Source organism: Pseudorca crassidens, chromosome 5 (assembly GCF_039906515.1).
Source record: "Pseudorca crassidens isolate mPseCra1 chromosome 5, mPseCra1.hap1, whole genome shotgun sequence".
In the NCBI taxonomy this organism is placed as follows: domain Eukaryota; kingdom Metazoa; phylum Chordata; class Mammalia; order Artiodactyla; family Delphinidae; genus Pseudorca; species Pseudorca crassidens.
The window spans coordinates 80,542,355-80,569,666 of NC_090300.1; the positions used below are offsets into that span (position 1 = coordinate 80,542,355).

The 27,312-nt window shown below is 49.4% G+C and overlaps 1 protein-coding gene and 1 pseudogene across 15 annotated transcripts in view; one reads left to right on the forward strand and one right to left on the reverse strand.

Moving 5' to 3' along the window:
- The window catches only part of MYLK (myosin light chain kinase), a 265,973-nt gene that overhangs the window by 148,690 nt on the left and 89,971 nt on the right, over positions 1-27,312 (forward strand). For 14 of the 15 annotated variants that reach the window (XM_067738675.1, XM_067738679.1, XM_067738673.1 and 11 more), the window contains 7 exons: positions 385-550; positions 1,507-1,672; positions 3,958-3,976; positions 5,139-5,674; positions 6,209-6,415; positions 10,833-10,967; positions 14,057-14,209. In XM_067738675.1, the coding sequence (XP_067594776.1) occupies positions 385-550; positions 1,507-1,672; positions 3,958-3,976; positions 5,139-5,674; positions 6,209-6,415; positions 10,833-10,967; positions 14,057-14,209 (1,382 nt within the window). The remainder of the gene's footprint in view (positions 1-384; positions 551-1,506; positions 1,673-3,957; positions 3,977-5,138; positions 5,675-6,208; positions 6,416-10,832; positions 10,968-14,056; positions 14,210-27,312) is intronic. The other variant, XM_067738683.1, reaches the window with a different exon arrangement.
- Positions 22,818-26,928, reverse strand: LOC137225487 (eukaryotic translation initiation factor 4 gamma 2 pseudogene; annotated as a pseudogene).

A 27,312-nucleotide genomic window follows, 5' to 3' on the forward strand; every position in this document is an offset into this window, starting at 1 on the left:
AGGACTCTGCATCCAGCCAGAAGAGTGGGCAAGAGAGGCTGTGGAGAACAGCACAGGAGGTTTTGATGGGTCCAGCCTAGAAATGACACATGGTGTTTCTGCTTCCTGATCACAGTCTGTGGGCCAAAGCTGGGCTTTGGCCGGACCTCCGTAGAATTCAAGCATACCTAACTTCACGGGAGGCTAGTAACTGAAGGCTGGCTGCATGCTCAGGAGGTGGAGGCAATAGGTTTCGGTGCCACAGACCTTTTCAGAAACGTGTTTGAGGCACAGAATTGGGAAGGTTGCCCTTTGCTGATTTCTGAACCCAACTTAAGTAACTTGGGTGGGGACAGAGAGAAAAGCATCTGCATTGCTGTAGATTCTCTGCTGATTTCTTTACAGGGACAGATTTGCAGCCCCTGCGGTGGAGACCCGTCCCAGCATCTGGGGAGAATGCCCACCAAAGTTTGCTACTAAGCTGGGCCGAGCGGTGGTCAAAGAAGGACAGATGGGGCGATTCTCCTGCAAGATCACTGGCCGGCCCCAGCCACAGGTCTCCTGGCTCAAGGTGAGGTTTTGTCTGCCCTGACTCTGGGTTAGATCCCTGGACTACGGGGAGTCGGTCTTCCCAATCAGTCCCTTCCACTTCAACTGTAGAGCGTCCTTGAGGTTCTCATGTGTTTGGTAGCCATGCCTGTTCTTGCCCCTGTTTGCACACTCTCCCTGTGTTACTCAGCCCACGATGTCCTGTAATCCACACGCTCACAAAACAGTATAAAACTTCCGAGTCAAAACAGACCTGACCATGTCAAGAGAGTGGAGTCTGAAGTCTGGGGCTGATTTCAAGCCACAGCTCCCTGATTGACAAAGCATGAGATGCTGGGCAAAGCATTTGATCTCTTAGAACCCCAGTTTCCTTATCTATGAGGCAGAGATAATCCCACCTACCTACAAATACTGCTGGGAGGCTCCACGTGGGAGTGCTTTATAAATCATTCAGGGCTGAACAATGTGAAGACAGAGGTGGGGGGTGGGGGAGGGGGAAGAGGAGGCAGCAGTGGCGGGGGGCAGCCCATGTTAACAGGGCAGTGAGGAGCTCTGGGGGTCAAGGCCAGGGAGAGGAGCTTTTTCACAGACGGAACTCCTGTATAAAAATGAGTGACAGGATGCCTTTTCCCTGATTCCTGATTCTCCTGTACTGACCCTGGAACATCAATAAAAGGAAGAGGAAGACAGAGGAGAACTAAAGTGAGGAATATAGGATTTCCCACCTCAAACTAGGGCTCCTTTGAAACAGGTTCCATACACCTGCCCTCAGCTGGACCGAACACCACAGCGCATCCATGCTCCTCGAGTCAGGACCCTTGGGTGGCCCTCAGGCTGCTCTCCAAGCATGTTGACAGAGCCCAGAGCAGAGGGCCCTGCTGTGCATGCCTGGTGTCTGTCCCACCTGGATTGACAGCAGGTAGGACAGAGTCAAAAGGTGAGCAGTTTCTCTGACCAAGCTGTCTATGCCGTCCCCAGGGAGATGTTCCCCTGCAGCCCAGTTCCCGTGTGTCTATGTCTGAGAAGAATGGGATGCAAGTCCTGGAAATCCACGAGGTCAACCAAGATGACGTGGGAGTGTACACGTGCCTGGTGGTGAACGGGTCAGGGAAGGCCTCCATGTCTGCTGAGCTCTCCATCCAAGGTATCAGGCGGTGGGAGGGCTAGTGCCGGACCGTCCCTTCCTGGAGTCCCTACCCTCCTAGAAGGAGCTTCTTGCTCATTACGTGTCTGTGTGTGACACGTGTCACACTTACCTACTCATGTGTCCCTCCCCAGGGGCAGGGTCTTGAATCAGAAGAAAGGGTAGGCGGGTAGCACAGACACGGCCATGGAGGAAGATGCTTCACGTGTGTCTGCACACCTGTGTTCAGTTTTTCCTTCCTGCTCAGACTCCTTTTTTTTTTTTTTTTTTTTTTTTTTTTTTTTTTTTTTTTGCTGTACGCGGGCCTCTCACTGCTGTGGCCTCTCCCGTTGCGGAGCACAGGCTCCGGACGCGCAGGCTCAGCGGCCATGGCTCACGGGCCCAGCCGCTCCGCGGCATGTGGGATCCTCCCGGACTGGGGCACGAACCCGTGTCCCCTGCATCGACAGGTGGACTCTCAACCACTGCGCGACCAGAGAAGCCCCAGACTCCTTTTTTATTTACATCTCTAATTGCCTTTTGGATGAGTGGGCGTTGCTAATGTCTTGCCATCACCTCAGATTTAACCTGCCTGAAATTGATCTTGTCATCCATCCTGTCGTTCAGATCAGGTGTTCCCTCAATATAACTCTGCTTCCCACCAGACTGGGCATTTCAGCATCGCCTATGACTCCTGTTTCTTCTTGCTGTAGTCATCAGCCCCAGTAAACTCTTCTCTTGAAATCTCTTTGAATACGTCTCTTCCTTACATTCCCCTTGGTTCTGCCAAGTCCAGCCTGGGGAAGCCAGAGTGTGTGGAGGGGGAAGGGGATTGACGTCACTTCATTCTAGCGGGAACCTTGAGCGGGGTGGGATTTGGGGATCTGGGAGGGAAGCGACCTTACTCTCTCCTCCTTTCTTACCCTCATTTCTTTGATTTTCCTCTTCCCCGTCTCTTTCCTTTCTCAGAAAACACCCCTTCTTGCTTTCTGTACATTTTTGGCCCAAGTGTGTTCGCTACCCACAGAAACAAATTTATTCTACATTGCAACCCAGGAGATAGATAGATAGATAGATAGATAAATAGACAGATAGATAGATGGAGAGAGAGAGAGAGAGAGAGAGAGAGATTTAACTAAAACAAGTTTTATGAAACAATCCTGAGTAATAGTATGTACAGTACATGCTGGCATTTTCTCTTCCATTCTACACCATTAAAAGAAAAAACCCTGGGGACTTTCCTGGTGGTCCAGTGGGTAAGACTCCATGCTCCCAATGCAGGGGACCCGGGTTCGATCCCTGGTTGGGGAACTAGATCCCACATGCTGAAAAAAAAAAAAGATCCCGCGTGCCGCAACTAAGACCCGGTGCAGCCAAAATAAATAAATGAATAAATGAATATTTAAAAATACATAAAGTGTAGGACTACCACGTAAGAAAACGTTGGCAATTTTAAAAAAAGAAAGAAAAAACCCTGGTCCTGGCCATAGCATTTGACTTCACAACTCACTACAGGCTCAGGACCTGCTGTTAGTCATCTGGAGAAGTGTTTTAGTCCCTCTCCCTTTACTTGCCCTGGCACTGAATTAAAGAACTGTCTCCTTCTGAAGCACTTAATGACATTTTGTTTGAAAATATTCCCAGAAAAAGCCCCTCAAATAACCAAAACAAAAAGGGATAGATAAGATTGGCAAAAGGTTGATATTTCCCTAATCTGGGTGTAGGCTTTCAGTGTTTGTTATATCCTTCTCTGTACTATTGTATATTTTGTAATTTTCCGTGATAAAAATGTTTTAAAATCGTGTGGCAAGAAAAACATATCTAGTAATTGTATTGTTTTTTCTTTGAAGAACTGAATAAAATTACACTTTCTCTGTATACTTTAAAATGAAGCAGGTATTTGTCAAAAATGATCACTGGGGGTTTCTTTTTGAGGGCCACATGCAAGTTAAACTTTCTGGGTTTGAAGTTGTCAGTAGAGTGGTGTTTGTTTCCTTCTGTGGGCTAGAGAACAGGAAGCTCCAGTGCCCAGGGCGGGGCAGCAGAGCCTGCCATAAAGGTCCCAGGGCAGTGCTGGAAGCTTAACAGTGTCTCCAGGGCTCAGAGGAGTTTATCAGATTAACCCAAGAAGTTCAGGACCAGGGAAGCTGAAAGGAGAGAGGGAGGGAGGACCATAGGTGATGGGGAAAGTGAGAGTTTGGGAAGCCAAACTCTGTCATAAATAAGAGATGGTTGTCGTATCACTTGCTGTTCTTGGTGTATAAAACATTCCACCAACGGTCTTTCTACCTTCTCCCTTTTTCCAGGCTTGGACATTGCCAATAGGTATGTGAAGCCTTTGTGATCATCATGTTTCCATCTTGAAACGCCCTGAGAGAAAAGAGGGCTCGTCATCAAGAAACGCCCTGAATTTCTGAGTCACCATGTAGGGGGGAGAACTGACTGTTTAGGAGGCACTGTTTTATTTGGGGTGTTTAGTTTTATCCTATTGTAATTTGCTGTCCAGATCCTGTGTCAGGCTTGCCATCAGCATCGAGACTCTTGAAGACCCTGCTCAGTGTCTTTACTAGTTAGCTGTCATTAGGAAGGGCACTGCTCTGCAAGGATGCCCTCCACGTTCAAGGCCAGAATCTACTTGCTCACCCAGCACGTCTTCACCGGGAGAGCTTCCTTTCCTGAGCGTGAGGCTCTGTGCTAGATGCTGGGTATGCATGGCGAGCTGTCTGGTGTAGAGAAGGGCCTTAAGCAGAGCCACACAAAACATGAGCGCTAAGCATAAGTGCGAGAAGCGCTCGTTTGGAGTAACGTGTCAGAGGACCCCTCTTCGAAAGCTTGATGTTGGAGCCCAGGCCTGTGAGGAGTAGTATGAGCTAGGAGAAGAAAACCCCAGGGAGAAAGTGTTCCAAACAGAGGTGTTGCAGGTGTGAAAGTGGTGAGTTGAGAGGGAGCCTGGGGCGCAAAGAACCCTGAGGGGCTGCAGCCTGGTAGGCACTGGAGACAGTGTCTTGGGGCGGGGGGGCGTCCACGCAGAGCCACCTCCCACATGGCATCCCTGCAGGCCGTCTTGAACAGCTCAGTTTTACTCTTAATCGAGTGGAAAAGCTGTTGGAAATTCTTAAGCTTAAAATGTCATCATTCAACTTATGTTTTTAAAAGATGGACGGTGCGTGCTACGTGGAACTTGGGTTAGGGCCAGCGTGGACAGGGGACATCACGTGTTCGAACCAGGTCGGGGCTCGTGGAGAAGAGAAAAAGGGCAGATGTAATAAGTGTGGATAGAACACTGGGCTAGGGATGGGTTTGAAGAATGGCTGCTTGTTTTCTGCCTGGAAACTGAGCAAACTGCATAGAAAGACATCGGCTCTTACTCTGTCTTGATCTGTGGGCTTTTGTAATCCCTGGAGTCTGGGCTTGTAATGCATAACCAGATGATTGTTCTATTTCTTCTTCTGCCCCACTGTCCCCCGCCACACAACCCACCAAACAGGTCGCTTGTGAGAGGAACAAAGGTGGCCAGTTCAGACATCAGGAAGGAAGTGACCAATGGAGTCGCTCAGGGGCTGAAACTGGATGGCTTGGAGGCTGCAGCTGAGAGTAAGAACTGCTCCAGCATCCAGAGAGGTGGTTCCCCTGCCTGGGCCACAGGGAGCCAGCCTCAGCCCCTGAGGGAATCTGAGCCGGAGCCAGTGGGGGACTCGCCCGGAAAGGCCCTGAGGACCCCCGTCCTGCAGAAGACTTCCAGCACCATCACCCTGCAGGCCGCAAAAGTGCAGCTGGCACCGAGAGTGCCAGTCTCGGGTGCCCCGTCTCCTTCCAGAGAAGAGAGGGAGAAGCCAGCTGCTCGCCCTCCAGCCGCCCTCCACGCCAGGCAGTGTGGCCTGGGAAGCCAAGACACTGTGGGCCAGGTTGCTACCAGGAAGGTCCCCACGGAGGGCCAGGGGGACACAACATTCCCCAAATTTGAGACCAAGCCCCAAAGCCAGGAAGTCAGTGAGGACCAGCCGGTCAAGTTCAGATGCGAGGGTGAGTAGAGCTGCCTGAGGCCGCTGGTGCCCACACTTAGCCCCCAGGGGGCCACTCCCGTCCTTCCGCTCAGTGGTCAGAGTCTCCTGTATCCCCCGACCCCAGGAAGCACCTTACAGGGGTCTCCCCTCCGGAAGGGCTCAATCTCGTCATGTCTCTTGTTCTGGAGAAACTCCTAGCAGTGACCCATTGCTCATGGTTGGAGACAGCACTGACCCTGAGCCCTAATTCTCACCACCCTCCGCGGGAAACCCATCACCACCATCTCCACCGCACACAAGCCGCAGGGGCCCCTCCTCTTTCCTCCCTCTGGCTGATCTGGAGGCCTAGCTTATCCCCTTGTAGCCTTCCTCCCCAGGGACCCTGCCTCCACCTTGGGATGTGGGGTGGCGGGGTAAGAAAGCAGGTTGAAGCGGGAGGGCGGCCGCACACGGGACTGGGCTCTGCCCTCCGGCTCAGCCTCTCCACCCCTACCTGCGCCCCACAAGTCCAGCGTGCTCTCGGGGGCCTCCCGTCCTTCACCTGGCCCTGTAGTTTCAGGGATCCCGAAGCCTGAAGTGACCTGGTTCCTGGACGGGGCCCCCTTGAGGAGAAGAGAAGGCACCATCGAGGTGTATGAAGCTGGGGGGACCCATTACCTCTGCCTCCTGAGAGCCCGGGCCAGGGACAGCGGGAACTACAGCTGCACAGCCACCAATGTCCGAGGCCGGGTGTCCTGTGGCTGGACCCTCCTGGTGAAAAGTGAGTACATTCCTCCAGGTCACCCCGGGTTCCCTGAGGGAGGACCTCTGTGGGGTGCCTCACACACCGCACAAGCGTCACCTCCTGCAGCCCCCTGCCCAGGGGGTACCACCCGACAGAAACATCGCCCCCACCCACCGGCCGAGGCCAGAGTCACTGCTCCAGGACAGTGATTCCTGATCAGGAGTTCGCATCCGAATCACCTCAGAATAAACATGCCCAGGCCCCAGGCCCAGCCCCGCTGTGGGCTGCCAACTCTCACAGAGAACCAGATCGACACACCGAGAGTGATGTGAGGTGATGTGAGGGCCACATCTTTTGTGCTCGTTATAGTGTCTGTTTATAAAAGTAGTGCATGTTCATTGAGAGGAATGTAAACACTCTATATAATCTTATGACTCAGAAGTAAATGATAGTTTAATATTTTTAAAACACATTTAGTTTTGTGCTGTTTGTATACTGCTTACTATTCTAATTTGCTCACATTACATAAGCATCGTTCTATATTTTTTAACATCGTTTGAAAGCATGCTTTGGGGCTTCCCTGGTGGCGCAGTGGTTGAGAGTCCACCTGCCGATGCAGGGGACACGGGTTCGTGCCCCGGTCCGGGAAGATCCCACATGCCGCAGAGCGGCTGGGCCCGTGAGCCGTGGCCGCTGAGCCTGCGCATCCGGAGACTGTGCTCCGCAACGGGAGAGGCCACAACAGTGAGAGGCCTGCGTACCGCAAAAAAAAAAAAAAAGCATGCTTTGTAATGGCCTTATAATATTTCATAGAATGATGTTTAGGCATGGCCGTATTGTTTCCATTTAGATTGTTTCTATTGTTTCCATTTTTTCACTACTGTAACAGAACTGTGTTTAGGGACCCTAGACTCATGTCATACTGTTGAGGAACTTATTAGACCACAGCACATTGCAGGCTGATGGAAACTCTGTGAGACAAATAACCTTCACCTATTTTTTCAACAAGTAAATTGCAAGCCAAAAGGAAAGAAGGAACAAACTGTAGGAAACTTAGATGAAAAGACACATAAGAGACACCAGTAGTTGCAATACATGGACTTTGCGTGGATCCTGATGGAGACACCTTAAAAAAATTTTGTTTGTAAGAACATCAGGAAAATTTGAGCACTGACAGGATATCCGGTATAAAGGAGTTAGTGCTATTTTTAAGATGTGATGGTGGATCTCGTGGTGATTTTTTTCAAAGTCCATATATTTTAGAGGTATAAGCTGAGTTATTTACTGGTGAAATGATATGATTTGTGATATTTACTTCAGATATAATCCATGTGTTGTGGGACTCAGTGGCGGGTATGAATGAAGTGAGATTGGCCATTATGAAAGTTGAGAAACAGGGATATGATGATTCACTATACAGCTTTCTCTACTTTTGTGTATGTTTGAAATTTGCCATAATAAATGTTTCCAAAAAAAGAGCTTACTAGTTCATTCACACAGTAAGATGCTATGAAGCCAGGGGAACGAATGTGCCTGACCTGTAGACCCTGCTAGTGAAACCCGTCCAAGATATGTTAGTACGGGGGACAAGCCAAGTGCAGAGAGAACCGTGTGTATCATATGCTGTTTGTGTTAAAGGAAAAAAAATCTGTGTCCACAAAGCACACTGATGCTTGTGTGTGCATAAACATTTCTGGAAGGGTCCACAAGTTACCTCTAGGAAGAGACACTGGGGGTCCAGGAAGGGGTGAGAGGTAGTCTTGCTTTTCACTGTATACCATTGACTCACTTCTTAATTGGGAATTTTACTACCTTTGTGGATTCCTCCGCAAGGAATAGTATCCATTCATTTGGAGGTGGGAGCGCCTGTAGGCAGAGGTCCCAGGTCGGGGAACCTGAGCTTTATCATCCAGGACTCTGTGTCAGGGCGGGGGACTCGCCTAACATTGGGTCCACCAAAGGTTAAAAACCAAGAAGCTTTGGTGGGAGTGTTAGCTACTATTATTAAATGGAAGCTGTGCGTGGAGACCGTACCTGCAGCAAGTTGGGGGTGAAAGACGCTGTGGGTTTTAAAGCCACCGCAGAGCTGGGCAAGGGGGTGGGAACTGGGCATGCCACAAAGCTAGCTGTGCTTACCAGGATTCAGCTGTGTGTGTGTTTGCTTTAGAATGAAGGCTGCTCAGGATGCTGCAAGCCTTCGGGTAATTTCCAGAGTTCTGAGAAAGCTGGTGTTGAGTCCTTTTGCCAGCGCCCCTGTTCCTCGTCTGGAGGGGCAGACTTATGGAAGTCCTTAGTCTGCCATTCCAGAAGCCCTGCTTGACTGCTTTTCTCCTTAGCTGTTCTCTAGAAGGCTTCACCAAGATGTCGGTCGTCTAATGCCTCTTCCTCTCTTTCTTCCTATCACTGCAGAAAAGCTGCCTGTTTCCCTTACCAAGACTTCTCTTTCCATCCCTCCCATCCCCGCAAAGATCGGGTCTAATAATGATTAACTCTCCCACTATTTCTTCAGTCTCTCCCTGTCCCCCTATCTAGAGGCCTCTTTCTCCTCCCTATGGGGGTGCTCTGGTCTCCCCTCAACTAAAAAGAAAAAAAACTTCCTTCTGCTTCAGTGACCCTTAAGCTCCCACGTTCTCTCTCTCACTCTTTTACCCCAAAACTTGGTGCTACTCCAGTCTCCAGTTATTAGCTGATAATAACAGCTAATCCCCCACCGAAAGCCTGTTCAATGTGCCAGACTTCGTGCTAAAAGCTTTACTTGCATGGCCCCATTCAGTTATACCAACAAGCTTACGAGATAGAGTTACACCCATTTTCCAAATGAGAATACTGAGCTGTAGTGAGGTTCAGTGACTTGTTCAAGGTCCCGTGCCTTGTAAAAACTAGCATATTCCTAACCCGTGTTGGTCTGACACAAAAGCCCATATTGTTTTCAGTGACTCCCAAAGGCATTTCTCTAATGGGGGAATTCGATGCCATCCAAAGGGGTGGAGGTGGAGCCTCCCCCCACCTGTCCAGATAGGCTGGCATCCCTTCCCTCAGTACCAGTCCCATTCAGATGCACCACATCCTGACTTGTAGCTGTGCTCCCACTGCTACTCTCCCTCTAGGGGAGCTTGGGGCTAGAGGAAGTGTGGATGTAAAGTCAGAGAACTGGGTGTAAAGCCTTGCTTCACCATTGGGCTTGACTCTGGGAAATTATGAACTTCATCTATACAACGAGCTAAAGATAGCAGTCTCGTGGCATTGTCACCTCTGGAAAAGTACCTGGTAAGCCCTCGAATATTAGCCTTTGCCCTTAAACCTTTGCTGTATAATATGGTTTTCCCCTCATCACTGTACGGAATAGCCTCTTGAAAAGTACCAGTGAGATATCTTCTCATCACCAAATCCAGTTGCCGTTTCTCAGCTCTCAGCCACCTTGACTCTTCTGCAGCATGTTCTGGGTGTTGTAGAAGAGATTTTCTATCCCTATTGCTCTTAATTATGGCCCCCAAACTACAAAACACTCCCCAACTCACCTATTTAGAAGGCTTCTGGAAAGTTCAGCTCAGTGGTTCTCAGTGAGATTGTGCATCAGAATCATGGGGGGGACTGAGTAATGCATTGTCCCAGGCCCCCAGTGCTTCTGAATCACTGGCCTAGGTTGGAAAACTAGAACCCATGTAAGTCCTTGTCATCTGATTCTGTCCTGGAATTGGAAAAATTAATTATAAGAATTTAAAATTGAAATGTCCTCACCAATGGGCATGTGGTCCCTGCAAGTGAAAAAGATATTCACGAGGGTGTGCAGGGTCTTTAGCTGCTACATACAATGTTCCAGTGTTCGTCCTTGTACATATATCTCTTGAGTAAACCGTAAGGGGATATTTCTGTGATTAGATCATAGAGGTTGCCAGTCTGTTTTTTTAATTTATAAATTGTTCTTTGAGTCAGCTTAGGCAATTTATGTCTTCCTAAAAAATCTATTTTATCCACATTTTCAATCTAATGAAACATTTCGGCCAAGGATTTTTAAAATAAAGAAAAAAAAATGTGTGCATCGTCCGATGGGACACGTCAAAGACGATAAAAGACACCAGAAAGTAGAATAGGGCCAAGAAAGGGGGAAGGAGGAGCTCTGCGGATGCTCCAGGATAATGAAAGTCAAGACAAGATGGGGAGTGGGGAGGGACTTGTGTCCCGGAGGAGAGGAGGCCAGCCTCGTCCTGAGCACTCCCAGACCTGGGGTGTCTTGTGACAGTGCAAAAGCCCCTGCCAGTGACTCTGCCTCAGGCTCCAGGTCTCTGCCTCAGTGGCGCTGCCTGCTTCCCTGTGTGATGATGGGTCAGGCAAAGCCAGGCCACCAAAGAAGCAAGCCCTGGGCGCCCAGGGCAGTGAGGTGTCAGCCTCCGGTCAGTCAACAGCACGGGTCAGCTGTGATCTGAGATGGCCTGTCTGTTCTCTGCCTTCACAGGGCTGGCCGTGTTGGAGGCGGCCCCCTCATTCTCCAGTGTCCTGAAGGACTGCACTGTCGTTGAGGGCCAGGACTTTGTGCTGCAGTGCTCGGTGCAGGGGACCCCGGTGCCCCGAATCACTTGGCTGCTCAATGGTGAGTCCCCCCCTGCTCCAGCTGCCTGGGCCCTTGACCCTGGCTGCATTCTCACTTGGCTTCCCCACATATCACTCTGAACCGTTTATGTATGAGAAGGAAGCACGGGGTACAGAGAGAGCACAGGACCTGGGAGTCTGCTAATGCCTGGCTGGGAACACTCGGCAAGTTTTACTCCAGTCTGAACCTTGAGCTCCTCGTCTGCAGGACGAGAATAATGCCACCTACCTTCCAGGGTGGCAGTTGTGAAAATTAAATTAGATCCTTTATATAAAACAGTTAATGAGATGCCTGGCACCTAGGTGCACAAGCAATTTAGTTCCTTTTCATATGGCCAGGCTCAGAGTGGGCCTCAATAAATATTTGTTGAGTCAATAAATGAACAAATATACCAACAGATTAATGAACCACACTCGCAGTTGCTCATGGGATCTTGCCTTTTATTTAGCGGCAAGTGGTTTGGGGGTTTATAGACCAGTAATTCTTTTTAACATTATAGTCCTATAGAGACATCCCAACTTTTTTTTTTTTTTTGGCAAGTAAGGTCCTTTGGGGAAAAAAAATTATTATATATTATCACCTTTCTCTTTTTTAAAAAAAAAAAAGCCTTTAAATTCCAAAAGTATGGGAGTACTCTATTATTAGAATTGAGAACAGTCCATAAAATTGGTGAAATTGAGTGGGGTCTGCTTTGGGGATCTGCAGGGAGAATGAAGAATCTGCACTTGTCCTTCTCCGTATCGAGTGGTTGGGTGACCTTGGACACCCCCCTTTACCTCTTTGGGCATCGTCTTCTTTATTGGTGAGGAGTTGGGCTGGAACAGAAGGTTCGGGTCTCTGCCAGCTCTCACGCTGATGGAATAGGCTCCTTAAGGGAGCAGCGGCCCGTCACCTGTGCACCAAATAGCCCCAGTCATTTCTGCACCATTGCCATGTTGCCTGTGAACCTGCCTCATTGGTATAGTTTGCTTAGGCTTTGCTAGAAATGATCTTTAGTCAGTGAGAGAAGTTGCCTTGGGGTCTCCCTATGTGTGGTCTTCTTGGGCAGAGAGGTGAGAATTGGGGTCTCCACCCCTCTCTACGGACAGAGCTCCTATCGGATTCCGTGACTGAGCGAGGAGGCAGCCTCCTTGCAGCTGGAACAGAGCATGGATGTTAAGGACTAAAGGAAGGGCTCTGAGCAAGAGAGTTTCCCTTCCGCCTGGCTCACACTCCAGGCCAGACATCAAGAAACATTGTCAATAAAGGACCAGTTGGTAAGTATTTCCAAATTTGCAGACCATGCAGTCTCTGTCACAGCTACTCAACTCTGCTGTCATGGCAAAGAGCGCAGCCAGAGACAACATGTCAATGAATGGGTGTGGCTGTACTGCAATAAAACTTTATTTATGGACATGTGAATTTCACACAATTGTCACACGTCATGAAATATTCCTCCTTTGATTTTTTCCCACCATTTAAAATATGAGAAACTATCCTTAGCTTTTGGGCTATACAAAAACAGGCGTCAAGTAGGATTTGGCCCACGAGCAGGAGTTTGCTGACCCCTGGTCTACACCTCTCTAAACTGAAAAGCAACCCCACCTTACTCTTGGCGAATCTTGGCATTTTCACACTCTTCCCACTAGAGGGCGATCATGCACAAGTGGGGGACCCTTGGCCGCCGACTCTGATCTCACCAGTCTTGGAGCTGGGAGTTCTGTGTTGCCTAATTCTGAGTGCCCTGAGCCAACAACTCCTTTCTGGAGCCACCATTTCCCCCCATGCTTGTGGAGCCAAAATGAGCTGTGCTCCAGTAAAAGGAGAGCTCTCAAACAGCTTGTTGGCACAGGTTTCAATAGCAGAGGCACTTAGATGGCAGTCATGGAATGTACTGGTATTCCCAAGGAAGAGAGGTTTTAGGTACATGCGCGCGCGCGCGCGCGCACACACATACACACACACACACACACACACGGGTGTTCAGTCCTCTCAGTAGCAGGATCCTGGCCCCTGGCTCTCCCAGCCCCCAGCCCCACTTCTATGAAGTGCAGTCGGGCCAGCGGAATCTCTTTCCTCTGGCCCTGTGGCTGACTTGGCGGTGCCTGTCATGGAGATGTGAAGTGTTGCTATGTGCAGAAGAAAACATTGGATTGCAGGGAGAGGACCTTTTGCTGCACTTTCTCCCTCTGCCACTGCCCACCCCCAGTTTTATGATGTGCAAACCAGGAGCCTGGGCTGACAAGGGAAGGAACTGACAGTTGCTTTGTATATGGTGAATGGAAACATTCCTGCTCTAAGGCCAGGATCTTCAGTAATGAGATTCCTTTTTTTTTCCTGGAAATGGAAGCTCACATCCTGGAATGATAAAATCCCGGGAACATATAGCATTAAAGAAACCACTGAATTTCACGCCACACACTTCTGTCTCCATGCAGGACTTTATGTGAGCTGAATAAAGGGCCCTCCATGCAAGGGACTCTTGGAAGAAAGGGGCAGAGTCGTTTCTTAGTTCCCTGTATTTATCTTTTCTGTGAATCCTAAAATGCATGTCATTGCAGTGTTAGGTTGAGGGCGCAGAATTGCTTCTGGTAAATATCTGCAATGGGAAGTGGAATCATTGCTTCTGGAGACATCTGAAAGGAGCCGGGAGCCTCATGTGCAGTCTGGGTGAGGTCTGTTCTGCCTGAGGCTGGGCTATGGGCCAGATGACCCTGTCAGATTCTTTCCAGGCTCAGGACTCCGTGAAGTCTAGGATGTGGATTTGGGGACTATTTATTTAAACAGAATGCACAGGACTCTGTCCCTTTCCTGCTTGCATTCTAAGTGCCTCCAGAATCTGCCCCCCAAGTCCTACCAGCCCCGGCCTTGCTCCTGCACACACACAATCACTCCCTCTCCTTTACCTCGCTAGCACCTGCCTCTTTTTCCCCTCCTCGGACCTCCGTCCAGTTGGCTGGGGGTGGTCCCGCCACATCATTAGCCCTCAGTGGGGCTGAGCAGGTATGGGGAACATCGCCATCAGGACAACAGCTGCCCTGCTGAGGACAGGGCTCACACCCTGCCACTGGGTGCTCCCTGCCTGAGCCTTCCTGTGCTTCCCTCCACAGGGCAGCCCATCCAGTATGCTCACTCCACCTGCGAGGCTGGCGTGGCTGAGCTCCACATCCAGGATGCCCTCCCAGAGGACGAGGGCACCTACACCTGTCTGGCCGAGAACACCTTGGGGCAGGTGTCCTGCAGCGCCCGGGTCACTGTCCATGGTAGGAGCCCCTGGGCACCTCTCTGGAAGCACCTTTCCTGCCAACACATCTGCTTTGGAGAAAGGGCACCTCACCTAAAGGCAGGTGGAGGCGATGGCCTCCAGGAGCTCACAGTGACCAGGGTCTACCATGGGAGATGGACATGCAAGGCCAGTCCCCACCCCCTCACCCCACCAAGGCTGAGGGAAGATGCAGGGGAAAGAGGCAAAGACTCCCTTGGCTCAAGAAGCTTCCAGTCTGGTAGGCAGAAAACCGCACGCACTGAAAGACAAAGTATCCCTGGAGGACTTAGGCTCTCACAAATGACCCCTCACGCCCTGGGGGACACTGGGAGACACCGGGTAACGAGTGCCAGTATTGAGGCTTCCAGAGGGCCACCGTTTGTCCCCCTTTTCCTTCTGCCCTTGCTCCTCCCCAGCGCCCCAGGCTTGCTCTTATACCTCGCCAGTCTGGTGTCCAGTAATCTGATTATTATGGTTGTCCCCCATCGTTCAACACCAAGCGCTTAGTCCCAGGAAGTCCCTAGAGAGCCACAGACTCAGGACAGAGCTGTCTGGGCTGTGGTATCGGCAGGCATGGTGACAGTGCCAGGGAAGGACTTCTTGGGCCCCAGGTGTTCAGGTAAGCCTGACTCCCCAGCCCCAGCTGAGCCCGGGCCCCCAGCTCCCCCGGTGACTGGGGCCCGGGTGCTTGGAACAGATGCACTGTGCCCTGCTTTTCCAGCAGCCTAGCAGGAGACATGCCTCCCCGCTCTGTTCCCGCAGGGCTTGGCCTCCTGGGGAGAGTCTCCCTGTATGTGGGCAGCAGCAGCCCAGGGGTGGGGGGCAGTGCTCTTCCTATCTTACATAGAAGGGTCTGAGGGTCTCAAGAAATCAATGTCACTGCCTAAGCACCCCAAGGTCGTGAGCCACACTGGCCTTTTGAACCCAGATCGCCAAAGCCACTGAAACGTCCTGCCCTTTTGCAGAGTGCAAGTCCCCTGGCCCCAGAGTGGGGCTGACCCTCGCCCCCGGGGCTGGCCGTTTTCGCCCCTAGGGATAGAGGAATGGCACTGGTGCCCTGACTTGGCTGTGGCCTGGCTGCAGAGGCTCTCTCCAGCCTCTCTGAGTTCTCTGCGATTCCTGTGAAGTGCCCGTGTGCACTGGCCAGCCAGCCAGAGACCAGCCCTGCTTCTTCCGAGGAGGCCCTCCCACTCGGCCTGGGGGCTGTCCTTCTTGCCCCCAGGTCTGTGGGAGGGGCAGGTCCTGGGTGGTTGCCCATCTGAGCATGTTTCAAAGCAGAAACAGAGAGGTCCCCGGCAAGAACTCTGCCAGAGCCACGTGGATCTGCTCTGAGAGCAGCCCTGTGTGAGCGAGGGCCCCCTCCCAGTGTGGGGATGGACTGGCCTGTGAAGGCCAAACAGAGGCTCAGCTACCATAAATGGTGAAGGAGGCTGAGACGCGGCCGAGCTCAGGCTGCCGTGCTGGGCCGCCTGCACAGGGTCGGGGCAGGCCGAGCCTGGCACCGTGACAGCCCTGGCTCTGCTCCCAGGGTCCCCAGGAGGCTGCGGCCCACGTCCCGCACCAGCCTCAGCCGTGGAGTTTTTCTTTATCGGCCGCTTCTTTGGCTGCAGTCTCTGGGGCAGCTCAGGGGGAGGGAGACGACGGCAGTGGAGGCATTAGTCCCCTACTATGCCGACCACTGTCCTGGCCTCTCCCTCAGCGGCCCAGGCCTCCTGGCCTTTTTCTCCCATCCGTGTGGCCCCAGACCACGGCTGGGGCGTGGCTTTGGAGCACCTGCCCAGGTGTGAGTCCTGAGCACGGCTTGCTAGCCCTGCCGCTGGGCTGCTGTTTCCTCTCCGGGCCTCACCTTCCTCTTCTGTGTGATGGGGACACTGAGAGTCACCCCAAGTACTGTGAGGATTACATTAACAAACACGCTAATGATCTCCAAACATGGGACGTGCTCAGTAAGTGGGTGCCTTTATGATTGTCCAACGGAGTCCCGACCTTTAAACAGATGAACTCCCTTCAAAATGCAAGTCTGAGGAGCGGTCTTACCAAAGGATCAACTTTGCCACACTGGGTGGTTGTTTTTCTGTCTGTCTGTCTGGTCGTTTGGTTTTGGTAAAGGGAAGAGAGAATCAGAATCAGAGAAGGGAAGTGTAGGGCCACACGCTAAAGCCATAGCCTGAGCATCCGTTCTGGGGGCTCTGGCCACAAGAGGGCGCCATTCGGCAATGGCTCTCCCTCCCCTGGTGTGGTTTCCAGGGAGGAGCAGGTTCCCGGGCAACTTTTGCTGGAGGAGAGCTCAGCAGATACTTTGTTGAAGGCCAGACATGGGTGCTCTTTCTCACCTCTTTAACCTTTCGCCAAGGTTTTGCAATCATCCAGAGATTGCTGGCTCAGCAATTTCTGGCAATCGCTCTGATGTGATTTCTGCAGCCTCTTTTCCCTGCTTTCTCTGCCTTCTCTCCTCTGTAACCTCTTCCTCCCCAAATCTAACTCCCTCCCACAAATGTCACTTCCTCTGGGGTGAGTTCTCTTACCAGCTGTACCTCCCTTATGGTTGTGCTAACTTATCAGCAGGTCTCTACTGAGCACCTCCTTGGTGCCAGGCATCGTTCTGGGGAAGCGGCCATGAACAAGAGACAGGTTCTGTCTTCCTGCCGGTTACATTCTGATGGAGAGATGGGCAATCATCCACACCTGGCTTAATCCGATACCGACAAGTGCTATTACGAAAACGAGAATAGAGAGGGGGGTGGAAGGGATCCTTTCTTAGTTAGGTGCTGGAGGAAACCTCTTGGGGAAGGTGACTTTTGAGCAGAGACTTCATGAACTGGAAAAAGAGTGCTCCAGGCAGGCGGCACAGCAAGTGCAAAGGCCCTGAGTTGGGAATCAAGTCAGCCTATTTAAGAGACAGTGAGTCTGGAGCAAAGGGAGTGGGGGGCCCAGTGGTAGAGACTGGGTTCAGAGAGAGGCAGGGCATGTGTTCAGTGAATGAATGAAAGAGCAATGGCGGTGGGTGAGTCTGCCCGGTAGTGCAGGGGGTGTTCCCTCCACCTCCTCACATGTCCGGGGTCTCAGGGTTCATGGGAGTGCTCAGCAAACCCACACACTAGCTCTCAAAAGCCCCCCAACAAATATTCCTGCTTTCCTCCTCCCACACTAGGAAAAATGTCCCTAGTAGTTAACCAGGCCGTGAAAGTCTTCCCTCCTGACCCAGATGGAGCCTAAAGGATGATTAATCTAAATTCCTGCAGAAGCCAGGAAGATCTGAAGGGGAGTGAATATTTCCGTGTATTTGCACTGAGTCACTGGTGTGGAGGCTTCCTTAGGCTAGAATATTTTAATTTATCTCCCCCTGGAGTATCTTTGTCGAGGCTAAAATTCTTAAGTGACTGGATTTATTAACCTGCTAATAGTGCCCATTTAGACAGTGTCTCAGCCTAATGGTTTGTTTATTTAAGTGAAGACCTGCTGGGCTCTTAAAGGTACCTAAGGACATAAAATGTGGGTAAGTTAAAAAAAAAATTTAAAAACCTGATTTCTAAAATAAAAAATGAAACTTAATAAAGCATATTGATTAGAGTATTTGTTTCGATAAAGAGCCTCTAATGAAAGCAACAGGCACCAGGGAAGTCAGCCATTCACTAGGCAGTGAAAGCATCCATAGAAGCCCAGCTGGTTTTCAGATTAGTGACAAGCTCACTGTGGGGCAGCTTTGAGTACTGACAGCCTCCTGCCATTAATTGGAGGATACTGGCAGGCACTTTGGACGTTGTATAATCTTTCCCTCTATGAGTTTAAAAACACTGAAAACATTAAAAAAAATTTTTTTGAGATAACCCTTTTTTTGTTAATTTTTATCCAAGTACTGTATAGTTGATTTACAATATTATGTTAGCTTCTGCTGTATAGCAAAGTGAATCAGTTATACATATACATATATCTACTCTTTTTTAGATTCTATTCCCATATAGGTCATTGTAGAGTATTAAGTAGAGTTCCCTGTGCTATACAGTAGGTCCTTATTAGTTATTTAGTCTATATATAGTAGTGTGTACACGTCAATCCCAATCTCCCAATTTATCCCTCCTCCCCCCCTTTCCCCCTTGGTAACCATAAGTTTGTTTTCTACATCTGTGACTCTGTTTCTGTTTTGTAAATAGGTTCATTTGTACCATTTTTTAAGATTCCACATAGATTGAAAACATTTTTAATAGTTACGTCAGCTAAAGAGAAACTTATTGAGGGGAAAGGATATACATCAGTTCTACCTTGTCGTTTTTGTTTGTTTTTTAAGAACTGTAGTCCGCCTACAATATGTGTCCAAAGTCCTCTAAATTCTATGAAGGCCAGCAAATCAATGTTAAGTTATTTTATAACCAATATTTTATACAAGTTGATACAACGGAACTGGTGTTGTGCGCCGTGTGGGCCCTTCTTGTCACAGAAGGACTTCCGAGTATGTGTTTGTTTCCGTGTCATGGGTCTGGAGCCTTATTTTACTAATTGGACAATTAGAGCTACATCGTGGTCTACTTCTACAGCCATCGCAGGTCATCTCTAGCATTCATTTGCCCAGAGCTCTCGGTCAGGAATGCCATCCAGAATTACAGCTTTGCGTTCCTAATGGCAAAATGTGATGTGTGCTTTGACAGTGTGGTGGCGAGTATGGTTCCCAGACATGCCTCGGGAGGGAACGTCAGCTGGCTTGGATGGTTTACCTTTACATTTAGAGTCTGATTATAACTTCTAAGGCAGTAAGAAGGCTATGGTTGCAATGATTCCTGCCTCCCATCTGGCAACCCTATCATTACTGGTCAGAGATCCTTTGGGGGATGTCATACGTCATTGTTTCCTTTCATTCTTTTTCTTGCCGCTTCTTCCCATTTGCTTTTTAGGTTCTGGAGAAATCAATGGGGAGAAGAAAAGCCAAAAGAGAGAGCAAGGCTATGGGGGGAAGGATCTCTTTTTATGCCCACTGAAGTAGACCTTTTGCTGATGCTCTAAGTAGGTTTATTTGGTTAAGAGACAGACTTTTGTTGGAAGAGAGCTCGCATCCGTCCCCGGGGAGGGATTTGCACCGTGCATAAATGCTCTGCAGATGGGGAGTGGCTGGGTGAAGGTAAGCTTCCTTGATGAGCCCTCTAGAGTCAACAGGCCTGGAACTTAGGGAAAGGAGGAAGCTAGACCATGATCCCTGGACCTTGCTGGATTTTGAGCACCAAATAAAGAAGAAGGGAGAATTGTGCTTCCAGAACTGCCTTTTGTTGGTAATTTACTTAATTTCCGCAGTATAACAGGGTTTGGAGTGAATCGGATTTGCTGTTGGAATGGTATTTTGCATTTTTATGACTAAGCAAAATAGCTCAGGTTCAAAGCTTAAGGAAAATCTTCAGCAGATTGGAGATAAATGCAATCATTTTCCCTCCCCCTAACTATGCATCTTCAAAAGGTCCACGTGGCTGCACACCTGAGAGGAGTGGGGGATGCTAGGAAGTAGGGGAGGGCCCTTCCATGTCCACCTTTATTTGATGACAACCTGTGGATCCAGGGACGCTGGTGTCAGAGCAGGGAAGATGCTGAGAGACCGGGCCTGAGGCTCTGACAGCAGGACTTAGTAAAAGCTGTGACAGGCAGTGGTCCCTCCCCAGGTGAGAAGCCCTGGGGAGTGATGCCAAAAATCTTGGCTCTCTGTGCATCAATGCCAAGCGGAAATATGGAGACAGAGTTCCAGAGGAAAAGAAATAGAGAAACTTTATTTGTTGCCAGGCAAAGAGTAGGCTAGCACCTCAAGAACTGTGCCCCCCCCCAACCCCCGGGAATCAGAAGAGGTCTTATAGGTGGAGCTCACAGTCTGGGGTAGGTGATAAGGACCAAAGTAATGAAGGTCTTGCATTTTTCTTCTTGCATTATTTCAGAACAGTCACAGCTGGTGTCAGGCAGCCTGGTAATTGCCTGCGGCAGCTCAGTCTGTTGTGTCTGAGTTACTGGCCCACACCTTTCTGAAATGCAGAATGCCACAAGGGGTGATTTGCTACAAGAGGGTTCAGGGAGTATAAACACCAGGTGCAGGACGTAATTCACACAGGATCAGAGAGTGTTAGGGGCAGGATGTAATTCACAGGGAATTAGGGCCTGATAGGTGCAGGATGTAATTCACATAATGTCAGAGCGCCTTAGAGGTTAGCTTGTGAAGGACAAATCTAGTTACAGACACTACAGATTAGTAACAGTTAAAGTAAAACTAGGATCGATTAATTCTTTCAGGTCAGTTTATGTTTCTTCTCTCACCTGTTCACTGTTCCCTTTATTTTCCTTGTTATCAAGAGAGGAAAAACCTCATTTCTGTTTTTGTTACAACATGGCAAGGACCCAGGGACTTGTACACGGTTTCAGGGGCTCTTAAGATGGTAGGGTATTCTGTCTCTGTTTCATATATGTGTCATCTGTTTAAACACTTGAAAGGTAACATTCTATCATTTTTTGTTTTAATCTGACACAAGTTTTGAGTGAGCTGGGAGCCTGCTAAGGGCCATTTTCAAGGCAAACTGCTCAATGTGTGTGCAAATTCAGGTCCATAACCATGGGGGTGCTCTAGAGAGCAGCGTGTGGGCTGGTACAAGTTGACAGGTGGAGAAAACTTCCAGAGAAAATTTCTGAGGAGAAATTCAGAATTGTTTTTCTTGCTAAACCCGTAGAGCTGAAGGACCCAGAAGGGAAGAACAGGAGAATGACTGCAGTACAGAGGGAGACGCTGCCATCACACCAGCACTGGGACAAAGGCTGTAGGGGCTTCTTAATTTCAAGCCCAAGAGAAGCCAAAGCCCTCACTCGTGTCTCCAGGTTTGAGGAGCAGGGTTATACCGGTTACTGTATGCGAATTCATGAGAAAGGTAACAAATAGCACCTGTTGTGTGGGTACTGAACTTCCTCTAAATAAGAGCTTTTCAAAATCTAGTATTGGGTTAATACCAGTTCCTATAAGTGTTGAAACAAGACCACTATCAATTAGCTTTTCTAATGAGGAACATTGTTTTGATAGACAAAATCTAATCAGTTAGAAAAACTGGTGGGTTTTATTTAATTCCCATAACAACTCCACTTTCCACTTTTGAATTAACTCTGCTTTACAGATGAAGAAAATCGATGCTCAGAGGTCAAGTCACAATAACCTAGCTAATAGGCAGCAGCTCTAGGCCTCCAGCTGCCTCAGCCCATCCGCTTTCTACTTTGCTGCTCTGGGACCCTGAGAAATCATTTGTTTGATACTTTTGCTTCCCCAGAGCAAGAATTTTATGTTTAAGTTCATGACTAGGAACTGTCTTCAAAAACAGTTTCTGATGAGTCAAAACAGCGCAAACACGGCCAAGGAGGGAAAATTCGGAGGGTCTGTAGGGTCAGAAAGCAATGTTCCCCCCACATCTCTCTCCTTCCTTTTCCCTCAGTCCCTCTTCCATGTCCCTTCTTTCTCCCGCCCTCTCTTCTCTCCTCTCGCTCCTCTTTCCCTTTCTTAAGTCTTGCTACAGCTTAGTCTATGTGGCATCATTTTTACTTGTCAATAAACTGCTTATAAGCATTCTTTTTTTTTTTTAGTTTATTTATTTTTGGCTGCGTTGGGTCTTCATTGCTGTGCACGGGCTCTCTCTAGTTGCGGCGAGCAGAGGCTACTCTTCGTTGCAGTGTGGGGGCTTCTTGCGGTGGCTTCTCTTGTTGCGGAGCACGGGCTCTAGGCGCACGGGCTTCAGTAGCTGTGGCATGTGGGCTCTAGAGCGCAGGCTCCGTAGTTGTGGTGCATGGGCTTAGTTGCTCCGTGGCATGTGGGATCTTCCTGGACCGGGGCTCGAACCCATGTCCCCTGCATTGGCAGACAGTTCTTAACCACTGCACCACCAAGGAAGTCGCAGCATTCTTAATCTTAGTTCTTGTCTTTCCCACTGGAGGACAGGCCAGGTCCTTTTCCTTTCTCTCAAAATGGAACAGAGCCCCCAGTACCTGGCTGCTCAGTTAACAGCAGAGTTAAGTCAGCGAGTGAGTGGAGAGCCACTGGCCAATTGACCAAGTACCAGAGCAACAGATAAGTCCACTTCAGATCTTTAGTCCTAGGCCAATAAATCGAGGAGGCTTGGCCCATCCTTTATTCCAGAAAGAAGGGCCCCTCTGGGGTTGGTCTCAGCAAAGCAGAGGAAGCGCAGGTGTGGGGAAGCCCTGGGGTCTATCTAGTCTGGCCCCATTTGAGCTGGGTAGCAAGTCTGTCATAGGGTCCCAGGGACTCCTCCCTTGCTATTGGTGTGCCACGGCCAGTGCCTGCCTTCCCCAAATGAAGGAGGCTCAGGTTCCCTGAGGCTCCATGGCCACTGGGGGCCTCTCACCTCAGACCCTGGCCCGCCTTCCCCACCTCAAACCAGGACTGTGCCAGGTGACAGCTAAAGCACAACCCTAGAAGAGACATCTCTAGGAGAATCGGCGACTCTGGGCATGAGCACAGTGACAGAAAGCTCCCAGTGGAATCTAGGCAACTGGCCTTTGTCCTCAGGACAGGAAGGGAAGCATCCAGACCAGGACTCCGTTGGCCATGTCAGCTCTTAGGACAGACCAGCTTCCTTCTCTGAAGGAAGTGTATAAAATCAGGGCATGAACATGACTTGATAAATTAAGTAGACTTAATTTCAGTACTATAATAAGAGGGACAAATTCAAATTCTCACAATTGGTTTCATACCCACGAAGACCACTTCAAGGGCATTTACGATCTCTCAAAACTGATCCGTTTTGTGCAAGTAAACCATGTTTCTTTTAAAAAGACTCGTGCACTTGCCCAGGCTCAAGGATATTAAAACCTAGCACATAAAGCCCATTACTAGAGGTAGAAATACAGGCAATATACTCTTACGTCAGCAACCATCAATTACAGTTAAGAATTTTTCTGTAACAACCAAATGGATAATCAAATATTGCAACAACTCAAGTATTACTGAGCAAAGTGCATTTCTACAGTATTCAGTGTTGCTCTTCAGTTTTCTAACTTAAAACAGCCTATGATAACTGGCAGCAAAGAAGGTCTTTGCAATAGACTGCCTCTGCTTGAGAACTTATGATGTAATATTGCATGCTGCATTTAATATACTATCTAAACATTAAAGATACTCCTAAAATATGTGTTGGTAGACTACGATTAAGACATTACACTACAAAAAAACCTTATGCAGAAGGAAATCCTGACTGACGTGCTTCTGCTTTAAATATTGTGAAAACTTTACAGCGGAATGAATTTTCACGGTGGTTAGGTCAAATGCAGTTACATCATAGCCACAGTCTGTTTTCCACAATTTAAGGCTTTGGCTGGTTCTTTTATAGTCAGCTTCTTCTGATTCTTCTTCATCAGCAGTTTCTAGCCAGGTTAGCCACTGATTCACCTGGAACAAAGCCTTGCCTTTCCCTGGAAACTCTTGGGTTCTATCTTCTTCCCAAGCCAAGAAAGCTTCTTCTTCAATAATCTGCATGTCATAGAAGTGAACAAAAAAGAGGAGTAACATGCCTTTCGGGAAGTTGCTATCGTAGCAGTGCACCTGAAGAGCATAGAGGGCACTAACTCGTAGATCAACGTGATCATGAAGGAATTTTTACATTACTGGCTTGAAGGAAAGAAGCAGTTGTTTTTCGGAAGGAGCAGAGGAAGAATCTGTTTCATCACTGGGTGGGTTTACTTCACTAGAAATGTACTATAGAAAGCTAGTCATTAAGATGTGCACAGATCCTTTCTCTACATGAAGTTTGGGAGAGATGTTATCTTTAATCCACTTATATATGGTTTGAGGGGATGGATTCAACTTTATTTGCTTTAACAGTTCCTTCTCCAATTTGAGCCTCAGCTCTTTCTGCTGTAAAATGAGGGCACAGTCTTCCCTACTTCAGGGGGTGTTGAGGATAAACTGAGAGCTGCAGACATCCTTTAGAATCCTTTAGAATGGTGAGATGCTGAACTTTGTAAGGAATTATTATAATGTTATCTCAATGGAAGCTGAGACCTTTCAGTTCTCTGCCTGATTACATGTGAATGTCCAGATTTGGGAGACTTTTCTCATCGTAGTTATTGTCAGGTTGAGTTTGCTCAACCAAAAACAGTCAGTTGGGTTAAGAAAGGCACAAAACATTTATTCCTGTACTTATTATGTGTCAGATATTCTTGTAGCTGTTTTATGGGTGTTATTCCTTTGAATCATCTGAAAACCCTGCAGTATTTGTCATGCATTATACTGATGATGTGTGCATTACCTTATCACTGTTGCATGATTGTCAGTAGCTGATGATAACTGTAGTATTCTTATCAGTTTAGAGGAGAGAACACTGAGGCTTAGGATAGGGAACTTGCTTCAGATCACGCAGCTCAGGCTGTGAGTTCACAGCACCTGTCTCCATCTGTCTCTTCTTGTTTTATCTAAGTCCACACAAGAGTGAGCATAAACTGATACGTGGTCCGTCAGCCACAGATGAGCGAGAAGAAGTTGTGTGTGGCTTTGGAATTAAATGACATACACACGCCTTGCCCTTTTCCCCGGCTTTCCCTGCCCTGCGTTAGCTTTCTGCCTTGTCAAGGATCAAGAATGGGGGTCAGCATAGGACATTTGCCCTCATGGGGAGTTCAGCATGGGCATCACGGGAGGTGGCTGGCTCCCTTGGAAGAGACAACCTCCAGAACACCTTGGCCTTGCAGTCAGAAGACCTGGGGTGAGCTCTAGGTCTGCCTGTCACAGGCTCTGGGACCTTGGGCAACTCCCTTCACCTGAGCACGTCCTGGCCTCACTACCAGTAAAGTGGGGCAGTGGAGTTAGGACTGGGGTTTCAGGATTCAAGTTAGGGATGCTTCTCTCAGGTCGCCTAGAGGAAGCTGCTTGTCTCAAAACTGACATCCTTGTTGGCTCCTGAACCCCAGCGCAGAGTGTAATTGTAGGGGGTGGGTTTTCTCACTCTGTGAAGATCCTGGGGAGGTTGAATGCTGGGGATGCCTCAGCCACCCACGAGCCCGATTCACCGTAGCTCTGGTCCCATGGGACCCTGAACGGCAGGTCTGAGAATAGGTTCATTCTGCACATTTCCCCCCAGTCACTTCCCTCTTCTCTCCTTCTTACAGTGGGGCTTTGGGGAGGCAAGAAAGGGTCAGAGGCGATGGGTGGCACTGGAACTAAATGCCTGCCGGGGCGGCTCCCACAGATGCAGGCACTCTCTCTCATCGCTCTCTGAGGGAGTGCCGTGAAGTTTTGTTCTCAGATTGCTTTAGATTTACTTTAGTAACACATTTGTATTCCTAACAGTATTTCCCTTAGGTTACATCAAAATGAGTCTGTAATCCTGGGGTGAGGGTCCAGGCTCTGTTTGTTCTTCTTTCGCTGATAAACCCACCAGCTAATTGCGCCCAAGCGGGTAGGTGTGAGTCAGCTCTCGTGCCAGCCTCTCACACCTGCGACTATTGATGTTGGATGGCCGGACAAAGTATTTTCACAGATTATCTCTTTCAAACCCCCAGGTCCTGTGATGATACTGTTATTACCCTAAATACAGATGAAGAAGTCGAGCTTCCGAGAGAGACAGTGACTTGCCCAAGACCAGGACCCGGCTTCAGATCCTACATTTCAGTGGCTTTCAGAGAACCAGTGAGCTGCCACCTGGGAGTCAGTGCCCAGGCCACCCTCCCAGGACAGGGAGCTGTAGATAGGCATTTAGTCCCCACTGGCCGACACCCGTAGGGTGGCCTGGTTTTGCCAAAGCCCCAGGCCAGAAAACTGGGCAGTAGGAAGACCCAGGAGACGGTGGGGGTCGCAGAGGAGCTGCACTGGCTTGAAGGAAAGGGAGCTGGAGTTTTTGATGTTTCCACAGCACCTAGGAATAAGAGCCCGTCTGCAGGGAGCTCTGCGAAGCTGGGGACTCTGGCTGAGACAGCGGAGAGGCGGGAACAGGGAGGGCCCTGGACAGGCAAAAACATTTTGTCCTCGAGCCTTCTCAGTCTGTGCAAGACAGGAAATTCCTCAACTCTCCTGAGGCAGCCTGCTTCCCTGGCTACTGCCACTCAGTCAGAGAAAGGAGATCTCTGCATTTCCAATGTTGGGCCCCCGGAGCCCACTCCCGGGGCCTTCTGCCAAGGCCAAGGCTGCCAGGCTGCCCCCTGTCAAAGGCAGTGATGCCAGGGGCTGGGGCAGGATGGCTCTGAGAGCCCATCCTCTGGTCATGGGCCCTGTCTTCCCTTGCACTCTGGCTCCACGCCCTTCACACGGCACGTGCCTTGGGGAAAATTGTCCTCCTACCTACCTGGTCTTCCCAGCCTCTCTCTCTTGCCTCATTCCCAGAAGCCATGCTGGGTGTGCTCTGCAGTGCACCATATTTTGTTTTCAGTGCCAGCAGATAAAAATCTAGTGGCCAGTTTGGAGTTAGGCCTTTCCCAGGTATGGAAAGCACCCTGGAAATGTGTCCTCATGGCTTCAGGCTTCCAGGAGAAGGTCTGGTATGTGTGGCCCTGTGCTAAAAAGAACTCAAAATACCACAGTCCCTCTTCCCCCAAACTTAGAGTTTAACTTAGAGATACCATAGCCTTCTTGGTCCCTACCCCTGCCCCCCTCCCCCAAAGACAAAAATAAGAAGGCTAACAAAGAGTTATTGAAGGTCAAAGCCACCTGGCTCACAGGACGAAGGGCAGGATCAGAGACGGGGCAGCTGGGAGCTTGCCCTGCACGAGGGCCATCCTGTGTGGGAAACAGACACCAGCCCAACCTAACCTTACGGCTCCTTCCCCTGTGCGGCTCACACGAGGCAGGTCAGAGCCCAGCGCAGGGAGGATTCTAAGAATAATGGGAAGCCTGTTTGTTAACCGATCTCCCCAGCGAATGGAGTGGGAGTGAGTAGGCCAGCCCCGAACCCAGAGAGCTGTTCTAGTTTTTGTCTTTGTCTCGCCCGTGCACTCCTTCCCCCTCCCAGAGAGAGATTCCGCCACCACCACCCCTCCCCGTTTTGGTTGTACAACAAACTGCATATATTTATGGTGTTTAATTTGAAGGCTCCACCCATGAAACCGTCACCACAATTTTTAAAAATGAACATCTCCATCACCCCCAAATGCTTCCTTGTT